At 32.0% G+C, this 24,816-nt stretch overlaps 2 protein-coding genes across 2 annotated transcripts in view; both read left to right on the plus strand.

Annotated features, from left to right (window-relative positions):
• Positions 1-666: 666 nt before the first annotated feature.
• LOC149485192 (uncharacterized) lies at positions 667-2,318 on the plus strand. Its single transcript, XM_089699605.1, has 2 exons — positions 667-720; positions 800-2,318. Exons 1-2 carry the CDS (start codon positions 709-711, stop codon positions 2,219-2,221), a joined length of 1,434 nt encoding a protein of 477 aa, XP_089555731.1. The 5' UTR covers positions 667-708; the 3' UTR covers positions 2,222-2,318.
• An 11,225-nt stretch (positions 2,319-13,543) lies between these two features.
• Positions 13,544-24,816, plus strand: part of LOC149485193 (uncharacterized) — a 151,921-nt gene continuing 140,648 nt past the window's right edge. The window contains exon 1 of the mRNA XM_089699962.1: positions 13,544-14,069. Coding sequence (XP_089556088.1) covers positions 13,973-14,069 — 97 coding nt within the window. The 5' untranslated portion in view covers positions 13,544-13,972. The remainder of the gene's footprint in view (positions 14,070-24,816) is intronic.

The raw sequence follows: 24,816 nt of genomic DNA on the forward strand, positions 1-24,816 counted from the left end.
TATAAACCATTAATTCAAGTCACGAGATAAATTATTAAAATTTAAATGTCATAATATGAAAAAAGTACTTCCATCATAATCTTTTCATAATAGGCGTGTTATTGGTTAACCGGTCAAATAAGAGGTATTTATTTATTAATATCTAGTTAAGAAATAATAAAATAATAATGTACATTGTACATCTTATCTATATAATAATATATAAAACTCAAAGGTGACGATATAGTGATCTATCAACGCACAGCCCAAACCACTGGACGTATCGGGGTGAAATTTGGCATGCAGGTAGATGTTAGGACGTAGGCATCCGCTAAGAAAAACGGGGATGCACGTACAAAGTCGTGGGCGGAAGCTAGTATAATATAAATCAATAAAGATCTAATAATAATTAAAAATAGAAAAAATACTGTACTCATCTAGCAAATCTTAACTCGATTAACTTACTAACCTACTTCAAAATCATTTGTAAATACTATATTAGCCAGTTTTTGAGTTACATAATTATTATGAATTTATAACATTTATTTTTAGAACCTTAGGAAGATATGTTTCTTATAGAAGCGTATGCAAATTATGATGTAAAAAGTAGCTTTAATTATAGATTAGCTATTTTCTACTACGCATAAATGTATATAAAAAGCTGATTTTTAAACTCAAAATTAGACGCTCGATCGTTTCCGTTGAGACCTCATCTCTTAACTATACAAAATGTTAACTCAGGTCGGTTAAAAAAAAAAATATAAGAAAAAGGAGTTTCTTTCTTAAAATATCAGCTTTAATATCGTTTTCTTTTTTACAGGTTACTCTTATCTCTGTTATTTTAACAGCAGTTGCTATTCAAGCAAAGCAATTGGACCGAGGACCCCAAACCTTTACGAATAATAATGATTCACCGGCAGGAGCAGCACAAAATCAACAGAAAAGATTTGCTGAGAAGGATATAATAATTTATTTAACTCCAGATCAATTAAATGAACTTCAAGCAGGCAAGATGGAACTTCGGTCACATTCCTCAGGTGAAATATCTATGAGTCGACGACCAACGAAACTACCACAACAAAATTCTCAATCAAGGTATAATTCTCACCGGGAAAACCTTAATATTTTGAAGGCCCCACTTGTGCATAAATCGCAGTTAATAAGCGTAGAACAGGAGCAACAAGGTGAAAGATACATAAATGCACCAAACAGGCTTCCATTGAATCGCGGTGGTTTAACACCACAAATATTGTTGTTCAATCAAGACAATCAAGGACCAGTTATACAATCCAAAGAGCAAAATCAGCAAAATAGGAATCCGGTAAAACAAGAAAACTCAGAAGAACAGTATTTACAAGAACAAATTAAAGCATATTTCCAGAACACTTTTGAAAATAATAATTATGAACAAAGAAAGCCAGTCTCTAATGTTCAAAGGAATCAGCCTGAGAGTGGCAATCCAGAAGCACAACAACAACAAGAACAGGTCACTAATTATAATTCCTTTTTAAATGCCTTAGTTCGCGGCAATTTGATACGCGAACAGAACAACGCGACAGAAAACCAGGAATCATTTGAACAAGAAGATGCTCTTGGTAATTTACCGCCAGCTGTAATCCAGAAGGAGGTACTCATAACTCAACACAAGCATGTGCCTGTTGTGAAACATGTTAATGTACCCGTCCCAACACCAGTGTTAGTTCCTATTCTTCATCCATATGAGGTGAGGGTACCACAACCCTATTCCGTACCAGTGGAATTAAACACACGCGTGGCCGCACAAGAGAGAAATCCAGAGAGAAATGTTCAGGCAAATACAGAAAGCAATGTACAGAGAAATATCGAGAGAAATGCCGAGAGAAATGCTGAAAGATATACAGAGAGAAATTCAGAGAGAAATGCTGAGAGAAATGCTGAGAGAAATGCTGAGAGAAATGCTGAGAGAAATGCTGAGAGAAATGCTGAGAGAAATGCTGAGAGAAATGCCGAAAGAAATGCTGAGAGGAATGCCGAGGAGAGAAATGCAGAGAGAAATGCCGAGAGAAATGCAGAAAGAATTGCCGAGATATATGGCGAGAGAAATTCTGAAAGAAATGCAGAGATATATGCGGAAAGAAATGCTCAAAGAAATCCAGAGAGAGCCGAAGCCCAAAGGATGCCTTTTGAATTGAGTCAACATGGCAAAAATGTTTACATTAATGTGCAAAGTCCTGCCTATCTCCAATTGTGGAAACACAAATAATATGACTGATAAGAATAATCTCCTGTTAATTAATTTTAGAGGTATAAGTATTATGCCAAAATTGAGGCTCGACCAAATAAATAATTAGAAATTATAAGCATTTCTTTTCTTCTCCTATCCCAATCTTTATGAACTTAGGGATAGAGTTGAATTTAAAAACTCGTCGCTTAAAAGGTCGTAGATTTTTACGACTTTCATGACACAAATTATTTTTGTGAATGTGTGATTGTGTTTCAATAGTGTGAGTTGCCCTCCCCGCACCAAAATCAGCAGAAAGTTTAGTTAGAACATTTGCCAGCGTACTCCATCCATTACTTAATGATCTAAGCCTATCCCATAAAGTGAAATTAATTTTATCCAACATCACCATCTAAATAGAGCAGTCATAATATCAGCTAAAAATTATGAAAAATTGAACACTTATGATTTATGGTACAACCTATGAACGTTTTAGAAATAGGAAATTATTGTACTTGAGTATTATAATTTTTAACTCTTAAAAACAGGACGTAGGTTTTTAGGTACAATCTGTTATATTATTAATCACTATTGTCTATTGAATATAACGTTATGTTATGTAATGTTAAAATGTACCAACATTGAATTAAAGATATTAAAGTATAATAATATGTAATAGTGACACATTTCTAAATTTAGATATGGTTATGTTATGTTTATATGGTTATGTATGTTGTGTTCTTGTTTTTTATATAATATTAACTTAATAATCTAAAATATAAATATATTTTAAAAAGTGGTGATAACTGCTAAAATAAAAAGTACAGTAATACCCTCGTTGATACATAACAACGGGTCACCATGAAATTTGACTTTGTTTGCAAAGCATTAAATTTCGTAGTTTAGGTCGTAATTAGAAGGAAAAAAAATATATGGCATGAAAAACTTTGCTTTTGTGCTTAGAAGACTGATTGAAGGAAATTTTTAAAAATCTCGGATTTTAATTTTTGATTGAAAATAAAACTATTGAAATAAAAATGTTTATTATTTTTATTGAGTTTTACTATCAAATTAGCTTACAGAAAAGTGGAAAATAACTTAAAAGTGCACACTTTTACTTTTTCTTTTATGTTCATAGCTACTTTCTCTCAATAAACCCCAAATATAGTCGCCCATCATGTTTTCATTGTATTGGCCTTGATAGCGTTGTTCAAAATTCATGATGTCCTGATGGAAACGTTCTCCTTGCTCTTCGGAATAGGATCCCATATTGTTTTTAAATTTATCCAAATGAGCATGCAGCATATGTACTTTGACATCCTGCAGCCCATGGCCTTAAAATTTGTAATTGGAATTTGCCTTACCTTCCAAACACCTTTTACAATATCTACAAGCAACATGTGGAGCCCATGGCTTATCTTGATTCCGTACAGGACAGTCAAAATATGCTTCATAGGCTTCACAGAGAACGTGAGATGTCTTTAGTTCATATTTCACGTCTCGAACTTTAATAAATTGACCACATATAAAACAAAATGCATCAGCATCGTATTTTCACTTTCGTGACGACATTTTAAGTTATTCTGGGCTTGTAAATAATACCTGATGGTTGTTTACCACTCGGGTGCCATCTAGCGGCACAGTGTAAACGTTAATATCCCACTCTCACCGCGCGGTCTTTTTAAAAAATTAAAATTTATGAAAAAATTGAAAAATTTGTATTATTATTATAACTATCACAAAAGCAAACTTTATACCGAAAAAAGGTATTTTCTTTTCGTTTTTGTGCATAACTAACTGGAAAATAATAGTATAAACTTTAGGACAAAGAACGAAAATTTTTTTGTCGAGTCGTGTAATTAAAGAGGGAGATAAAAATTTCGAAATGAAGAATGTTACTAGGTATGCCAAATCCCTTGAAATTGTGTCTCAGTAAAGCCTGTATGTATACAAATACACTAGTTTTTGTCGTAGTCAAAAATACCAAGTAGTTTTGATTTTATACGCATTCAAAGTTTCGAAAAATATCGAGTCCCGCTAATAGTCACGTGACCGCTTGTGACGTCACGTCACAACGCACCGCGCGGCCGCGTCCCCGCGCGGTGTGTATAAAGCAAAATTACTAATCTTCTATTGGATGATACGTGTAATATTCAAGACCAAATCTAAAAAATAAAATATATATCAAACTAGATGATATGTTCAACGATTCTGTTTAATCAAAAACATAAAATATTAAAATTTACTCGATAAAAAACAATTACCAAGTTAGCTCTAATTTTCACACTTTTACGTTTTCTACTTGACATGGTAATACTTATTATGATTTTTTTTTTCATAAACAATTATATTAAAACATTTGCAAGATATTTGTCAGATCATTTTGTGTAATTACTTTTAGTTTTGGTTTTATTTTTGGCGCTCTTTTTTTCTCGAGATAAACGTTTGGTTTTGTCACGATAAAAGTGGTTTATCGCAGATAAAACCAAAACTAAAAGTAATTACTCAAAATGCTCTGACAAATATCTTGCAAATGTTTTAATATAATTGTTTATAAAAAAAAATCATAATAAGTATTACCATGTCAAGTAGAAAACGTAAAAGTGTGAAAATTAGAGCTAACTTGGTGATTTTTTTATCGAGTCAATTTTAATATTTTATGTTTTTGATTGAACAGAATCGTTGAACATATCATCTAGTTTGTTATATATTTTATTTTTTAGATTTGGTCTTGAATATTACACGTATCATCTAATAGAAGATTGGTAATTTTGCTTTATACGCACCCTAGTATCAAGTCGGCAGCGCTGTAGTAGGTGTTATAGCTTGCGCAGTATTTTGATGGGTTTTCGTCCGCGAATTTCGTTAATAGTCCAATAATAGTAATTATTATTCGTTTAATAAAATAACAGTCATGCCAAAGTTTCATCTTTATTTAATAGTTTCTCAAAATATTCTATACGATTGCGTTTTTGCACTGCTGATCTCTGAGGTTTATCTTCATTTTCCTGTTGACATTTGAATTTGTGTGGAACTGTACCCTGTTTTTGTTTAATTCTTCCCCCCGACCAACTTATATTTTAGTATAATTCTCCATATCACTCTCAACTTAAAACAAGAAAAAATCTTACTAGCCATCTACCTATACTTAGCCCATACGAGCAGAGCAGAAGCACAGTCTAGTATAGATTAAAACTTGTATAGAAAACAAAGGATAACGCAAAACAGCTGCAATGTTCTCAAAATATTATAATATGTAGCTTACTTCCTTTGCCACTATAAAAAACAACTTATCCGGCGAATTGGTAGTTGTATTTTTACATTTAGGAACAACACATGATTTTCTGGTATTTGGATTGGACATTTTTAAAAGTATTTAATTATAATTTCGACGGCGCGGGCGCGCGATCGCTAGCGGACTGAGTGAGCCAGATTGAGCGTGTTGTGGTGTGACGTCACACCATCACCGGGCGTTTACAACTTGTTTTACTTCTAAATCGGAAAATAATTGACGTATCGAAGTAATTTTTTCACTAGTATTATTTATTTTTGACAGAGAATATGGAGTGCTAATAATCAAAATTAGTGAACATTCTCAATTGGCATAAAAAGATAGTAAATATCGTAGAATTACGATAGGGGAGGATATAATTATAATCATTGTGAAATTTATTACTAAATAACTATTATGAAGAGGTTGGGATGAACGACCCCGATAAAATATTGACGCCATTGTAAAAATATCAGATATAATCGTATTCGTTTTCAATCATCTCATTATACTTAATAATGCCGATATTTCTTTCGAAATAGTTGTTTGTATTCTCTATTGACTTAATATTTGTTGCGTCTGCGCAGACTTTCTAGTTTCTACTTGCTAACATTTCGTTTTAGTGTAAATTTTATAGCCCGTTGAGTCTTGAAGATGGTTCTTTGAATAATAATATGCATATCTAATTTTACATGGGCACAATTTTTATTGGCTTTGTTGCTTTTTTAATTATTTTTATTGTTCAATAGGAAAGCGCTCAATATAGGCTATATTGAGCGCTTTCTGGTAAGCTGAGATGTGGCTTACATAGAGCGCGCTTCCTTGGGAGGTTCCTGTTCAATTGGCTGGTAGTTAATACTTAGTATTGAATCAATGAAACTAGGAAAATACTGTATTATAATTATTATTAGTATTACTTTGTCGGTTAATTTTTTTTGTTATACCTTAAAACTAATAGCAAGCATATTTTGGGACTTACAATCAATTTAGTTATTAAGAACTAGAACCTATTTCTTAAAGGGTTAGGAACAGCTATTATATTGTGTTACTGCAACACATCTAATCTCTAATTCGTCTTCTTTCTTTTTAGTAAAACTCGTAAATCTTATTTTTTGTTGTTGTAAACTTTAAGAAAAGGAATCAACGTCGCATAGTCTAGGCAGGTACCGCAGCGAGGTATCGTAAAAACTTGACCAGTCGGATGCCTCAGTCTAACGGTCAAACATTAAGTAATTGCAGATCTTCAACTCAGCAAAAAATTGTTCATGCTTTTCATTTTATATGAGTATAAATCTGCAAGATAATATTCATGATTTATTAAAAAGGCAATGGAATGCGTCCATTATTTTTGTCCGCACAAACCTGCCAGTTACCTCGTAAATTTTTTAATTTTAAGACACTGATTTCTTTGTTTTCGATTTTCGTCCCTAGTGTTATCTCTTGGTCAGAGCGGAAGGGATTGCAAGTTCAAACCAGGAACTCCTAGTACGGAAATCTCAGACATAATTAATATTAGTCAGTAAACCATAAATAAGCCAGAAAGACTTGTCTTTAATAACGAAAGGAACCTATGTTGCGTGGCGAACACGTAGCTTATTATAATTATTAGATAGTACTTTCTGCAAGCTAACTAGTTCTGTTAGCATCCTTTATTTAAGATTAATTTTAATTTGTTTCTTCCAACAAATTCCATTTTAGTCATAGGTCAACAACAACTTTTCTTACAATATACCAAAACAGCTTAAATTGTAATATTTTTTTTTTCAATATATTAAAGTTTTTGAGTATTATGTGAATTTCAATTCTCGTTGTGTTTATTCGAAAGGCGAAGGGTGTAAATGCCTTTGCGTTTTATGTAAATGGTTTATCTATATAGCAAAGACTTCGCAGTACTCAAAAAAGTGGTCTTTTAAGAAAAATGCCACTTTTGCGAACCTGCCTTAAAGCGTTTCGTCTGAGAATTGGAAGACGTCGATCAAAGGTTCCGATTATGACGAAACACGCACGTCAATGATGTTAGGTTTAAATATACTGGAAGAGAATATAATGAACTTAATATAATATTAATTATATTGATGAAAACAATATTCTGCCAATGATAAAATCCTACTTTACCTAATAACTAAAAAGGTGAAGTTCTTTCGCAGCTTACAGACTTAGCAGTTCGTTTTGTTAGCAGCTTAAAACACAGATTTCAAAACAATCCAAGAGTGCAATTCCATTGAAATTCGACGCATATGCTGATGATCCCAATGTATTCACGTCAGGTTTATCGAAACCGCTTCTAGGCTGCTCTACAGCCTTGTCGGAGTGTAACGACCGGGTGCGTCGGTCAAAAGCGAATTAATTGAAACACCATAACTGGAGGTCCGAGCTTCAGCCGCACCTGCTTTGATGCGCATTTCCACAGAGTCATTTAAAGAGACATTAATCTCGCAATTGACTCGGCGAAATTGTACTCGATTGCGAATCAATCCTTTTATAATGATGATTTCAAATTCCAAAAGTTTGGAGAAAGGTTTGCCGCAATTCTCTTACTTGATTTTTTAGTTTGTTCTGTTGAAATTATTTTATTGTTGTATGACCATATTATGTTGAGTTTTTGGGCATGTTTGAGTATTTTGATTTTGCAATATGAAAGCAGTGTGGCATTTCATGGGCATTCAAGTATTTTTTGGATTAATTTCATATAGCTACTCAATAAAACATATAAATTGATTTCTATAAACACTTTAGCTGTTGAAAAATTTTAAAACACGATCGCGTGCATTTATTATCTGTGTATATCATCAAAATTTCCAGAAAAACAGAAGTTGTAGCAAATATACGTGTTTCAGCTTGAAATTTTAATAAGCATTCTAAAAATAAACATCCATATGCATTTGTGCAAATGTTAATTTGAAATACAAAACAAAATTAAAGCAAACAATAAAACTTACACGCTACGCTACATTCTGCTTCGTATCGCTAAAGAAATAATGATCAGAATTAATTATTTTATATTATTAATTTTCATATGAAAGTTTTAGAATATAAATAAAGTGCTTAACTCGTTTTAGTTTTTGAATTTATTTACCGCTTGCCAATCACTCTTCAAACAAGTAATGGAAAATCTCGTGATGAAAACGGTATGTCCTAGAATCTCGATGGATCGCCGATGTGTGACATCTCCTAATGCATACTCGGCCAATCAGGTGATTTATGGATTCAATACTGGTCTGAGTTGCAACAAATATATGTAAGTGCTAAGTGGATAATATAAAATACGCCATCCTCTCTATACACATATTATAAAGCTGAAGAGTTTGTTTCTTTGTTCTTTTATTTGGTACTACGGGTCCGATTTGAAAAATTCTTTCAGTTTGACATATCGAGGAAGTCTATATTTTCACGCTAAGACTAATAGGAGCTCTAATGCGGGTAAAACAATGGGGCCCAGCTAGTACTGTTAATAAAATGTATGTATAAGTAACTCTATCTGTGTATGTCTGTAATGTTCACGCGTGAACTAATTTTCATAAAATTTGGTATACTGATGATCTGAACCTTGAGAAAATTTATAGGATGGTTTATAAAACGAAATATAGCCATAATAGATGAATGAATTCCACGCAGATGAAGCCGCAGCGGAAAGGCTGTTATGATTTTGTTGATGATGATTCAAAAGTTACTAAACAAGTCAAGGAAATAGTTCTCTTCCTTCATCGAGTCTTCCGTCATAGCCATTAGCTGTCAGTCCTTGCTCTTCGTAACCCTCTTGAGGTCAACGAAGGACAAGCTCGTCTTCCCAAAAGGAAAAGTGGCATAGTTTCCTTATCGCATATATGCTCGTCACATACTTCAACCGTGTATAAAAATTTACATACATATGACTATTTTGATAATAAAATGTAACAGAATTTGAATTTGTACTTATTTATCAGGCACTTGCGACGATATATATCAGGGTCAGGCTTTAAATATGAATTGCTATTTAAAGGCTAAGTTGTTTAAATAGCAAATTTGTAAAAAAATGTCATTTTGATGGTTGGTCAAGAGGTAAGTGCATTTTACCTACCTTTGCACGTTCATTGTTTGCAGATGCATTTTTATCTTATTTACTCTATATCTCAGGAGGTTTACCTTCTTCTTGTCGGAGTGTTACAATTTATCAGGCCTGGGTTGAATTACAATGTCTTACCTACTTTATATATGTTTAAGGCTTCGGCGTAAAGTTCACGAAGATATGTAAAAATAAAATAAATTTAGAATGAATAAAATGCATCATTCACATTTCCCAAAAAGAAGATGAAAATACATAATACATGTTTACACTTACATAAGATTAGTAAGAGAAAGCTGCTAAAAAGTAGATAAATGATAATATATGATAAAGAATGAATTGATTGCACGTGAAATTATATTTACACCTGACAAAATCTTTCAGGCGCGTGAAAGTCGTTTCGCTTTCCAATTTTTATATTTTCATGTGGGCGGTCGGATCAAATAGCGAATCTTAATTGCTACTTTATTATGTAAATAATTAATTTATATATGTGTAAATGTTAGTTTAAATAATTTAGCGTATTTGTTATTTATTTAAATTGTATGCATGTATAACAAAAAATACTCACAGTATGTATGTATTTGCAAAACGTAACTTGCGATATTTAACGACTACTGTATCTATACTTAGAGACTCATGTGTATATAAGTTATATTTACGAATCACGAAATGAGTAATTTGTACTTTCGAGGCCGATAACGCACTCATTATGTCCCTGATTTTCTTTATGTATGTGAATTGACCGCTTTTTTTAAAGTCTTTTCTTTTAAATTCAAATGCTGAAGTTAAAAATTATTTTGGCTACAGGATAAAATTATATTAGGTTTATGAGGGTTTATGTTTACAATAACTCATAAACTGATTAAGAAAATTACTATAAAAAAAAATATAGCCCAATAATTTATTTTTATGTATAAAATGGAAGTAAAATAAGCAAAAAAAGCTCTACAATTTTATTAAATTAGATTGTAATCATTTAACCATAATCACCCATAATAAGGGTTTCAGACATTTCTTATAAAACAAAACGCTACAAATTGGAAACTTCCGCCTTCTTGTGGAAGCCGGTTAAAAATAGATATCATTTATAAAGTCAAAATTACACCTACAAATGTTCCTTCAATATCAATAAAAAGTAAAAAAAAAAAGCTTTCAAAAAACCGTATGAAAATGCTTTATATGATAATTCGTATAAGTAAAATATTTGTAATAGAATTAAAATTTATTTCCTAGAACGATTTATCTAATCGTCATCGTCTATATTTAATAATGGCTTTGTTTAAATTCCACGCAATTCCAATAATAAGAACATAGCGTGTTTTAATCTAATTGTGGTTGATTAACGCACTCAATGTAATTAATAATACCTATATCCCGGAAGAGTTTATATGCATAGATTATATTGAAACTTAACTTATATTGTTTAACGATTATTGTTTCAAAAGTTATCACTTATTGTTTTAGTTAAAACTTTTTAACGCTGTCTCTACTTTGTGTTTCTTGTGTCAGCAAATATTTATATCATTCAAAATTCAATTGCGTATACATTTATTCATTATATTTTTGAATTCATATTTACATTATCGTGTGAGATTCGATTTTAACTGGACTGGTTTGATGTGGGCAAAGTCCAACCATCGTTATCAATGCTCAGAATTACAAAAAGTTATATTTCAATAATTTTAAAGTTTTGTTTATATCTATACATCTCGTTTTTCCTGTCAATGTTGACCAGAAACTAGCAGTTCAACTTAAATTTATAAGGATATTAGCACTTAGGAAAGCTTGTAGAGTAAATGTACTAATCGCAAATAAATTGGCTTTTCACGTGAAGTTTTTTGAATTGTTCCTACTATTTAATATATGTAATTGTATATTGTAATGATAGTAACCACATATTTTCAATAATTTAAACCATAATTTGTATTATAAATATTTCAAAAACAAACTTAGAATAATATAAAAACTTAGAATACAAACAAACCAACAGCATATGACTAAATTGAGGTCTAGATCTACATTTAACCGCAAACAGTAACCGTACTCACATACGCTTCAAAGAACAGATACCGATGGCCATCGATATTCGAATTTGAATTAGGTACAAGAAGTTTTAAAGTTTGATTCTGCTCTTAATTTGAAAATGAAACGAGTTTTAACGGATTTTAAACGCGATTTATTCATTGTATTATTTATCCCAATGTTTCGAAAACTTAACAGTAAGCATGGTCAATTGACCAATTGGTCATGATGTGTAAAATTCCAAAAAGTCTTTAATTGAACGTATAATGCTTGCTTCAAATAAAACAAGAAAGTACAGAATATTCTCTGCTCTTATTTTGTCATACCAGTAATATGTAGTAAGAGCTATACAGCTCTGCCCACCATACCAAGTGAATGCTAAAATTGTAGTCGGCGATGACGTCCCCCTCGTTACATTAACTACTTAAGGGGATTTAAGTGCAGGCTAAAATTAAACTGTGATGAATGGTGGAAATACGCGTTAAACTACTAAATTGCTCCCTCAAGGTACAATAAGTATTGAAATTCTATACACTGTTGTTCTGCTAGTAGTAGAAGTCATGAAATGTTTAGGTCAAAAGTGGGATGAAAAATTGGTTGTCATATTCCTTTCAGGTCAATTTTCACATAGCTAGTTATTTTAGTTATATACAAGCGTAAAAAATCGATGTTTATTAGAATGATCTATACGTGTAAATTACATTATCTCGCATATATTCTTCCGATAAAATTAAAGGGTTACATAATACCATAAAGGTATTTCCGTCAACATCTCAATGTAACGATGTTAATAAAAACAAAGGATTGCTGTAAGGTCCTGTCAAGCTCAAACGGATAGCGATTACGTGTGAAGTAACTAAGGTCAGACACAAATATGCGGCAAAACTTAATATTCATGTGATTATTTATCGCATATATTGTAATAAATATTTTAAAAATAAACATAACCTTTAAAAATATATACGTTTCAAAAGCAAACCATTTCAAAATTTGTAGCGTTATTCTTCAAAAATTTTTTCAAAAACTTTTTGTTCTATTGGTATATTTAATACTGCAATATAACATTATTATACAAATAATTGGTTTGTATTTTCAGCATACCTAATTAGTTATATGTTTTTTTTTTATTCTTACATTGGAAGCAAAGATTCTTTTACAAACCAGTCAGAAAACAAGAGTAGATAAGGCGGAAATGTAGAGCCAATTCTTACTTAATATTTTCACTGGTAGTGCCATTCGGTGTGCATTCTTAAGCGAGCTTTCATTGTAATGTACATCAAGTGATTTACTCGGTAACCTATCTACATAAGTAATGTAACTGTTCAGTGTTCACACACGCGCCTGCGCCGCTCGAAAGTTCGTCCGCAGCCAGCACTCACGGCGAGCAGGTCCCCCGACCTTGGTAATCGTACTGCGGATACTTTACTTGTTAATTTTTTCCTTTTTTCCGCAAACTACAATAATTTCAAAATAATTACTACATTCTTCTCAGCAATACGACGTTTGTTGATCGATAAGAGCGACGTTAGCACCGTTTCGTATTTATATAGAGGCATATGCATGTATAATTGGATATATTTGTTAAACGTTAATGTTAATTGTGTATGCATCCTTGATATTGTGCACTTACCTATTGTACCACGATAAACAACAATTTTCGTTATAATAATATGTTTCTAGGTTAAGCTGATTAGGACGCGTGTGTCAATTGAGCTACTTCCATGTGAAGATGATAATAGGTTCGGGCATTGAACGGCACATCGCTGCCGCGGGGCAATAGGTGGCACGATATGATAACCAAGTCTTCGACAAGTGCGGCCGAGGCCGGGAGCCCAGCCCCCCTAGTCAAGTGGCTTTCGTTTAGCGTAGCGTTCAATAGAATAGACTACGAATGTATGAGATTGACGTAGGCTGTAGATAAACGTATCTACAGGTTACGTCAATCTCATACATTCGTAGTCTATTCTATTGAACGCTACGCTAACAGAAAGCCACTTGACTAGGGGGGCAGGAGTGGTGGCAGCGAGCGCATGCCGCACTCAGTGTACACTCGCGCGCCACGGGTGTTGTGCGCACGCACCTTTCGCTGCATTGTTGTCGAGTGAACTCGTGCACTCCTCCGCTGTGATCGCAGTGTCGATACTTTCCGCTGTTTCGATTGCCGCGCGCAATTTCAAACAGCGAGTGGCCTTTCAAAAATCACGAGAATGTGTAATCTGTGAGAAAATATAAACAAAATTGACGTGATGCGCTGATAAGTTTTCGCGTAGCTGGTGATATAGACGGAGCGGCGCCGTCTTCGGACAGATCCCATGTTCGCTAGTCCCGCATTAGTGTCCAAGGAGATAACGTGATGTGACAGCGAAACAAAATAAAGTGCCTGTGGAATAGTTTTGTGAAAGTGTGCAGCGAGCGTGAGTGAGACGGCTGCCGGTGAAGCCGGCGCCCCGTGAAAATGTTAAACTGCACTGATCTGGAATGTATCCTCCACCACCACCACTACTACGCTCACCTGCACCACATCCACCACCTGCAAAATGCGCAGGACTCAGGTAAGGCCCCTGTGACGTGACATCACTGGTCAATCCGAGAATTTTCCTATAACAATCCTCGCCTGAACAATGAAAAGACAATGGTACTTACAATGAAACTGTTTGTTTAAAATGCGAATGTTAATGTTAACAAAATGCTCTATGTAGGTTTTAAAATCCTTGTGTATTAATTAAAGTGCGAAAATAAATTCGGCTATAGATCGGTGGCCGGAATGTTAATGATCGTTTAGGTGTTGTTACTGAGCCTTGACATTTGCGTACGTAGAAATGAAACCAGAGAGTTGTGATGAAAACGTTTTACTGGTCTAAAAGAAACATTAACAGACAGGTGTTAGAGACAGATATCACGCAACTTGCGGACCGCGTCAATAGTTTTCACTCAATAGCCACTCGAACGAAGGAACCGGCCCCAACCTGATGCGAAAAAAATATATTATGTTTGTATAAGCAAATTTTAAAAGCACGCGTTTCTCTTTTTATGGAAGCAAACAATTTCTACATATTATATTGATGCATAAGGACAATATTTTTATGACGATATTGGTCGACGGGGATGTTTATGTAAATACATCAATTAGTTGGAAGTTGTGAAATAATTCAATTTATGTTAATTAATTGTGCTGTGATTTCGCCAATTTTTTTTAATAATAATATACGGCCACGTTCTCGTTTTTAATATTCACGCATACATATGTTGAAAATGTCTAAAGTTTAAAATTATCATATGAGAAGGAGGGCAGACGATCATAATTTTTGAACGATATTCAGATTCACTCAAAATCTTTTTAATCTGAATATTTAAAATGAGCAAAACATAATATATTTTAGCACATCGAATATTTTATAATATATTACGTAGGTTTAACCTGTATTATCTGAATTAATAAATTGTAGCAAAAATATTTCAAAATTAAAATATTTTATATTGGAAGGTTTTTTATGTAAGAGCAAGCAAAGGGACAGGTAGGTCATCAGATATTAAGTTGTCACCACTGCCCTTAAACACTAGCAACACTGGTGATAAAGGTACCCTAAAAATAAAATAAAAATCAAATAAAATAACCAATCCGTAAAGTCGATTCTTTGAAATTTTTCGAATTAAACTTGACAAGACATTAACGTTTTGATGTCGATTCAAGTAACACCTATCGAGCATGAACAGGTTATATAAGTTAACTAAAGACTAAACTAGGCAAAGCCTGTATCTATGTGGTTCTGTCCCACTAGACTTCACAGTTAGTTGTGTTCTGATTGCACAATACGCGATTAGGTACGTTTGAGCTGTTTTATACGCTACAGTCTACAGATATATATACCTACAATTTGATTGACACTGATTGGAATAAGAAATATATCTGGGTATGTAATAAATAAGATCAGGGCTACAAGTGGAATTTAGTCAAGTAACGTTTAGTAGGAAAATTAATTTTATTATTTAATTTTGAAAGCACTTGTGTTTACTCTACGACTCTACGTAATTCAAATTTCGGACAATTTGTAGATCGGTTACTATGTAGTCTTGTTGTTGCTTTTAACTGTGATAGGGATAACAAAATAGTTTTTGTTGATTTAATGATTTGAAGTTAGTTTTAAGTAAAACTTATAATACTTTAGTAACTACTAAAATGATCTGCGTTGTCAACAACGATTTATCAAAAAAAAATTAAATAATAATTTTGGTCCTAACAGAGCCACCTAAATAAACATGAATAAACGTCACAAATTTTATTTAAAACTGGTGTCAGCATTATATTCAGTCTCATGCTACTATTGTTATCACTAATTACATATTTACAGTGTCATTTATTTAGACTTAATTACCATGGTTCATAATCACATGGTCGCTTATATACCATATACTTTCTTCATTTAAGTGATATAATTTTAAATACTCAATATAGTTCTTAAATAAGAATTGTGTAACATGCAATTTAATAATTTCTTGAAAAACAGTTGAAAGTAATTGTGCATATAAGCGTTTAATATCTCATTGAATATGAAATAGAAATGATAAAATTATGAACAGTTTACAATACACTTTTATTGTTTTCCTATTGATACGATCGGTCATTATACTTGAACAATGGCCGCTATCTTTAAACATAAACTGCAAATATTTTTGTTAAAATAAATTCTTGGCATAGCATCATTGGCATCCTTTATTCTATTTAGTTTAGGGTCACTTAAATTATGAGACGTATATATTTTAAGCAAGTTTTAAAAAGTGATATATTTTTCAAAGTTTTTTCTTTGGTTAAAAGTCAATCAGTCAATAGTCATCGTCCATCATCTTCACTCTTAAAAACATGTTTTCATGATTTTTTTTATTGAATCAATAGAAATCCTTAATATTTTAAACCAAGAATTTTTACTAAATAAATATTTTGGATGTCGTTTAAGATTTCACCGAATACATTATATGTTAGACAAATATTAAATATGGCGAATAAGTAAATACATTTCACAAATATTTCGGTTCCACGAAACCAAATCGTGCTCTACCAATGCTAAACCCCGCTAAATATTGATCAATATGAAGATCCTGCTTTACGAATAAGAAGTTATCATTATATATTATATTGATTGGATTTCTTGCCGGTTCTTCTCCATAGATACTGCTTTCCGAATCGGTGGTAAAGGTTAAAATTTGTTATGACGATTCAAAAGTGCTTTTAGAAGAAGTGTAATTTAATAAATAAATGTTTGAGTTTGATTTTGAGTTTATATTATTTATTTAACATGCACTCTCTTAAGTCATAATTATATTTTAATGTACAATTGCGGTTAGATACGTGTGAGATGAAATCAATCAAATTATTTTTTAATTAATTTAATATTTTGAAATATCGCAAAATTATTTGATGCAAGAACATTTTCATGCATACCCAAATTGGTAATTATAGCATGTTACATTCTATTAGCAGTTATAATTGTTGTTTCTTAAAAATGTTCAGATACTTTCACACGCTGTTTTTTGGGTGAAACTGAAACATATAACACGCTTTTATTGGCTTCACCTGTATGTTTGCATGTTTCCTGTAGACTCGATTTTGACCCACTTTAAAGGGACAGAATTAATTCAATCTTTGTACACTAATCAGTTAATCACGAATACAATAATTTCATGAGTTTACCTTATTAAAGAGAGTTTATAGATTTATAACTATATTTATTGTTATTATTCATACATAGTCACAGATTCAGTTGTTATTATTTAAAATAATATGTTTAGTGAATCGCTATCGGCAAGAGATACAAGTATGTACAACTGTTCACTGATTAGAGAACGATAACTTTATCTTGTACACACATTGTGACATATTTTCACATCTCATAAGAGAAAATAGGAAGTGTTTTTAACAGAAGAAACGCATTATCTTTTTGATTTATGTTCCTGGCTGCTAATATAATGTGGAATAATAAAAAATAATTTGGAAAATCCAAAAGTGCACGCCTCATAATTTTTTTTTTAATAAATATTTATTAATTATTATTTTTGTTTATTTAATAAGAATTAAACCACATCGAATCAGACCCTGAAAAATGAAAGGGTTCTATTCCTGAGCATACTCAAGCGTAAGAGAAAAAAAAAGACTCGATTAGTAAAGTATTTCGGTCGCTATCGTGTTAACAAGAAAAAGGATCCGCACATACAGACACACGGACGTCCACGACAGAACTTTTTTAAACTGTTTTTTAACTAGTTTAAATAACAAAAATGACATCAAAAATATCATGAACGTTAAAAATAGTGTTTTTTCTTAATATGTGTGTGTATGTATTATCTTACAAGTGCAATGTATGATACATAAAGACATTTTAAGTTTGAAAAATCAGATGTTTTGCGCGAAGTGACAGTAGTACCCACCTCAACGCTTCGCTTATGAGGCGTGCAATATATTATACACGGAAAGTCGTAAAACATTTAGTAATATCAAACACTTAAATAACTGATCAATAAAGGAAACGTAGTAATTTAAGTAAGTGTTTCCTTTGGAGTTCCTTTCATATGTATTTATAATTATGAAGAAAAATAAAGTATAAGTAACAATAGGTACCTACTAAAAATATATTCAACTAGCAGTCTGCCCCGGCTTCGCCCGTGGTACATGTTAACGTTTTCTCTCCATAAGAACCATCCTCGTACTTCAAGGAATATTATAAACAAAAAATTAACAAAAATTTTTTATCCTTTCTAGAGTTATGCGCTTACCAACACATTTTTCGATTCATATTTGTATTAAAGATTAACATAAATAATGCACTTTAAAATAATTATTAAAGCTCTAGCTGTGCCACGCGGTTTCACTCGTGGCAGTACCTACAGGTGGGCAAATCCCACCTATTTCATAGTGTAAGTATCCAGATATAAAGTCAGCAGATAACATGTGTTTCTGTCTATCTTGTAATTTGTAAGATAATTTCTCGGTTTTCCCTGATATTTATGTTTTTGATACAATAAAAATGAATCTGAAGGATACGGAAAAACCATATCCACGTTTATATACAATTTTAAATGTTTTTCATATTTTTCTCTTTTTTTTTCACAGTTTCATTTTCATATTCAGTATTGTGTTGTTGATTTTGTGATTTAAAGTAATTATTGTGGTAAATGAACATGCATGCATGTACCAAAAATAACATTTTTTTTTAATTATTTTATTTTTGATTTTTTCAATATCTAAGAAAAAAGTTTCTCTTATCATGTGAGGTATAAAATCAATTTAATCTTGAATTCTTTTCATTTGATTAACATGTCAAGATAAAAAAACATTTGCAGTAAACATAGATTTTCATCCGCTCCGTTACTATCAGACACCATTTGACTCAAAAAAATATTCATTTACGTACCTATATAAATAAAAATTCATTTATTCCATATTATATAAGTATAGAGCATTTCAATTGGTTCATGTTTGTCCTCTCAGATACGGTAATTAGACCATTGATCATCTTCGCTTTTTCATTAAAAAAAGTAATAGTCACACGATCTGATTTAAAATAATAACTTTGAACATGGAAATCAGCATCAGTTTTATTTAGTAGCTGACCTGTTTCTATCCATTCATATTAAAAGGGTAAATAAAAAATAAATAAAAATCAAGTAATAAAGTTTGATTTCAATATTTGCTTTAGATGGATAACGTTCACGATCAAGACGTGACCTTCGCTTTAAATAAGTCTTATCCTTTATTTCTAGGCAAATAAGATCAAGTAAATAATAAAACTCAAAATGTATTTCGATCATAAAAATAAAGTAATAATTACAAAGGCAGTAATAATGCAATTTATAGACAACTTAAACTACGTAGTTTCACAAATATAACAACATAACATGTTAAAGAAAAAAAAAATTTTGCTCAGTTTCATCGTTTCAAAAACGTTACCCATATATTTTTTTGTTTATTTCGTTTGTGAAAACTTTAATTATTATTTAATTATTATAGCTTGAGTAGGTAATGTTTTTAATCTTGTATTTTTTATCTTAAATAAAAATTTAAAATTTATAAAACATCATTCGTAGTTGTAGACTTGAAACCCCTTTATCAAAATGTTACAAACAATTGAATGTTTTCCTTTACGGTAAAGTATCGTGAAATTGAGATTGTTAATCCATCTTGAATTTGTCAGGCTTCCAAATCCTGGTGCTAGTTGCTACCGTTTAATTTTAAATGCTCAGTTACAAAATTCTAATTTATTTTAGTAAAGAAATTAAAGGAATGTTGTTAGAACAAGATTTTCAGATTAGCAAAGTAAGTACATATTTGAATCTTATAAAATTAAATATCATTATTATCATTTTATTAACAAAATGTTAACAAGGTACTTAGGACTTACTTAATACTTTATTTGCAAGTTACTCTACCTGCAAATAAATTATATCTACATCTCTTTAATCCCTGAATTGCTTTTTATTGCAGGAAAATATGAATAATAATCTTTAACATTAATCTTTACACCGTTTCTGCCAGTTACCAGTTTATCTATTGTGGTGGCACAGAGTTAATGTATTTTTTCGAAATGCATTTTTATGAACATATAAATCTGTTCGCAGAAATAGCTTCATATTCATATTATGTGGTTAAATAAATAAATTTACTACCGGCAAATATTTCAGTGTATCTGACTAAACTAAATAAAGCTATCAAAATATTCAAACCAACACTTTGCTCTTGTGAAACACTTCATAACAAAGCGAATCCTGCAGCGGATCAAAGGCTGATTTATTAATCTCATTTGCATCGTATCTTGTCATGATTTTATATACTGGTTGTCTGCAGTCTAGAAAAACAACTGCACGAGCTCCATTGACAGCTGAAATGGCCGTTCAAGTAATAAAATCACTACAAATACTCTACGTCACAAAGGCTCCTGGTATTTTTTGCAAAATAATTGGTTGCTAGCTGATAATACACAATATATGCAGAAATGTATTGGTATGCGCGCAATCGTTGAACGATGAAGTACTGGCACCTTACAATATTATAAAATCGTATAATTGTTATGACACGATTAGCTAAATAGCCGTGGCATTGCTGACCGCATTACGTTATTTTATTATGGCTGTCTTGAATTTGTTGTTAAGTTTACTCTGTGGAAATACTTACCACTGTTTTCGGCTGATTGGTTATATGAAATGAATGCATTGTAACATTTATTATAATTATGTTATTGTCGAACAACCAGCATATAGTCCTGTCAAATAACTAAAAAACAATTAAGCAACTGCAGCCAGGCAATGCGGCTGTAGTTACGATGTAGTAGTGTATTCTGTATTGTCTATATTTTGTATTTGATAAATAAAAAACAATGTGGCTATGTCAAAACATGTATATAAAATATAATTATCTAATATTTATGCGCAACCGAAATACTTGGATAAGTTACATATATACATAGTATCTATCCGGTCCTCGCTTATCATAATCTGGTTTTTCTTTTGCCCTTTAAGTGCTATTTTAAACTGGTCAGAGTGAAGGATAAAGAACTACATACAATCAAATACGTTTTATCAGGACAGTGTTCTTTATTTTGACGTCTCTTGTGAACACGATGCGTCAGGCATGTGTGTATGTGCTGGACCAGTCTAACTTCTTTTTATTTTACTTTTAGTGGAAATGTTTGTAAACATGTTGAATCATGGTTATTTGCGAGTTGCGACTATAGCGTGTAAATGACTGTGCTGCGTCTGATATAATTTTAATCCATTATTCATATGCTCAAATATTATTATATAATCTCAAACTCAAACTCAAACATTTATTTATTCAATTAGACTTCTTCTAGAAGCACTTTTTAAACGTCATTAAGTACATATTTTTAACATTTACCACCGATTCGGAAAGCAGTACTAATGGGGTTGGTATCAATTGTAGAACATGAAAATGTTTTAGAAATATATACATACAATAAGTCACTGAATGATATAACAATCAGGAATAGCGTCAATTGTTCCAAATTACATTTAGGGATCATACGCACTTGACCCTGCATTGAAGTCGTGAACTTTGTTTATTGTAACATGGTGTTGCAAACCTTTTATTGTTTGTAACGAGTATTTTTTTATTACATGTGTTTTTTTATTGCTATATTGGTCTCTTCTTAAATATAATTTGAATAGATTAAATTTGTTTCTTAAGAATTATCTAATCACTAGCTGTTGCCCTCGACTTCGTCCGCGATTACGTCGTTTTAGGTCATTCGTCGTTTAAAAAAAATACGTGACACTTTATTTTTGAATGTTCTTAATTGTCTCTTATAAAATTTAACTACATTAAAATTGAACACTCTGAAAATCTTAAAATCGGAGAAAATTGAAAATCTGAGGAAAACATGAAGGAATGTGATTTAAATTCTACATTACTTAGTATTTCAAATAATAATCTAAATTAAATGTAGATTAACAGTTTGAGCGCACCGTTATAGAATATGTACCTAAGTATTAAATTACGTTAGTTTACATAGTAACAAAACAAAAACACGATGACTTTCTTTCGCGCTCGGTACCACAAACTAAGCATGTTAATGGTACGTGGCCCGCGTCACTTGACCCCCCGCGAGTTCCCCTCCTTTGCTATGCGAAAATACATTCGTCGCCCTGCTGTAGGAAAAATTGTAATACTGTGGCCTGGGCGTTATACACGCCCAGGGAGTTCCTGAGTGCCGATAGACATTTATAACAATCTTATATTAATATCACCATCTTGAGGAAAAGCTTCTAATGTCGATTTAAAACTGCATACATACGAATTAACCTTATGAAACATGTTCTAAAATTGTGAAATGAGTTCAGTTTTAAATTCGAGAAATATTGATAATTCTTGTATTCGACTATTCGTTGTAGTCGAATACAAAATATATTTAAAGAAACTTAGGTTGGCCTTCAGGCAAAAGGGATCCTATCAAATGGTAAACTTGACCTTGTATCTTAAAAGTAAGCATGAAAGGACCTTCTGATAATTGTTGAGCACCAAAGGATCATTTGAAACGCACTACTATAAGAGCGAATATTGTCTAAGAACTGTTTAGATTGCACGTCATGTTCCTCTAAAAGTAGTGATTTCAAAGGTTCCGGTGTATCTTCAAACGAAAGCCGACTCCTTACTCCACTTTAAAGCATTACAAAAATAACATACTACGTTAATATCGCCTATACAGAAGATGATCTGTAATCAATTGTGAGGTTATAAGAAAACCCACTTTTATATTTGTCGGACCCCACCACCGAATTCGTAGATTGATCTTCTATGTTTACCTCTAAGTCATTAAGACTATGCGAAATCTGTCTGCAGTAAGAGGGGCCTCTCGCTATTCGTCCGTTTCCAGAGACCGAATAGTTTCAATTCTTAATCTTTCATTAAACAAACTTAATAATCGTTTTTGTCTCAATTAATTGTAATATTCGCGTCCCTACTCTAGTCATTGCTTATGCTCATGTTCATCTTCAAGAGATCGAATAATATTATGGTGCACCCTATCATTTGTCAAACGGTCTTCATATTGAGTAAAAGTTTCAGATTCTCGAGATAAAATGTGACGGCCGTGATCAGCTGTGAGACGTTATACCCTCTCAGTGAAGGTTTCGGTCTCACGGGATAGTACATGCCGTTCGCGGTCAGCTGTGAGCCGCAATTCTCGTTGTGAAGCGGTTTCAGGTTCTCGGCATAACACGTGTTGTTTTCGGCCTAGAGTATACCTCTAACGATTCTTGAGAACTCTTATTTCTCATTTTCTTAGCTTTGCTCGAATTTCGAGATAAAGATTTTTTAGGTGGCACTGATGCATGAAAATAAAAATTGAGTTAAAACGGACTGAGAGTGTTATAGACAAATATAATCAGAAAGCTTCGAACTCCTAAGCTATCGGAAGTTACACGTGTTATTGTGAGTCAACCATAAAAGATAGACATTTATGATGTCGGGAGATATTTTTTATATAATAAGGAGAACATTTCTTTCTGAATACATGATTTCTGTGTAGCTTTAACCATTAAGGTTGCACACGCGACGAAAGCTTAAAAATGGAGTTACTGCTCTGCTCAGGAATATGAAAAATAATTGTACCAAGTTTCGTTTAAATCCGTCGAGTAGTTTTTGTTTCTATACCGGTTATACGGACAAAAATTTTACTGTTTGCTTCTTTGGCATCAGTGTCGATCCCTAATCACCCCGTGATAGTTATTTAGGAAATATATTTCATGTACAGATTTAATATACCTAAGTATACATAATATATTTAGATTCCAATTTCCATGTAACGTTAAATTCGACTATACAATAACTAACAGACAACGCAGGTTACTCTCGTTTCCGTAAGTTGAGGCGGCTACATATTCGGTCCTCATAACATCACTTTTAGTGAACGAAACGACAGCGCGGTTTAATTCGATGCCAACACCATCAGAAAAAAGGAAATATTTTTAATTGTGAAAAAATATTATGATTTACACTATTTTAATATAAAATATATGGCTGTGAGTGTGTAAAAATAAATCCAGCTAGTTTCACATCACACTTATGTTTATAATTAGCTATACGACATGAAAATATACATATTAATTACCAAGCAATAATCATACAGGTAAATACTGAACAAAAGTATTAACAGTCAAAGTTTATTTTTACTAACATTTAACAACACCCATGTAAATGATGAAGAAATGATAATTATCAACGAACTAACCTTTTCTATAATACTTAACACAGCACATTTTTTAAATTATCTTGCTCAACTCTGCTCAAAAATTTGAGGGTTTTGTTGGAACTGTAATGTGTCAAAACTATGATATATCTAAACTACGATACAACTTGCATGCGGAAATGCTCATTACAATCAGTGAATTTAAAGAATAACTAACAACAACTATTCAATTTTATTGAGCTGATGAATATCTTTTGCCTGGAAGAGATCACCGCCGCCTAATAAATATACTGTGTTTTCTTATAAAATCGTAACATAATTTCTTTTATCTACTAAATTTTAATAAATAAGTTCTTTTTGTTATTTTTATCTAAAAATGATCTTGAGCTTATATTAGGCAAAAGTATACATTAACTTTTTATAATTTCAGGACCGCACCTTAAATGGGGTGCTCGGAAAATATGCCTCCGGATTATTAATAGAGAAATGATACCTACACAACAAAGTTATGTTGGTTCCATTTTATTTATAAAATATAATGAAAATGGGCAAATATAAAACATATTATGTAAAATGATTAAAAATAAATAAATGAAGCAACTACGAT

The sequence above is a fragment of the Colias philodice genome, chromosome 10, assembly GCF_061535455.1.
Source record: "Colias philodice isolate Cphi_HAF_F1 chromosome 10, ilColPhil1 Martin Lab GWU primary, whole genome shotgun sequence".
NCBI classification, from domain to species: Eukaryota; Metazoa; Arthropoda; class Insecta; order Lepidoptera; family Pieridae; genus Colias; species Colias philodice.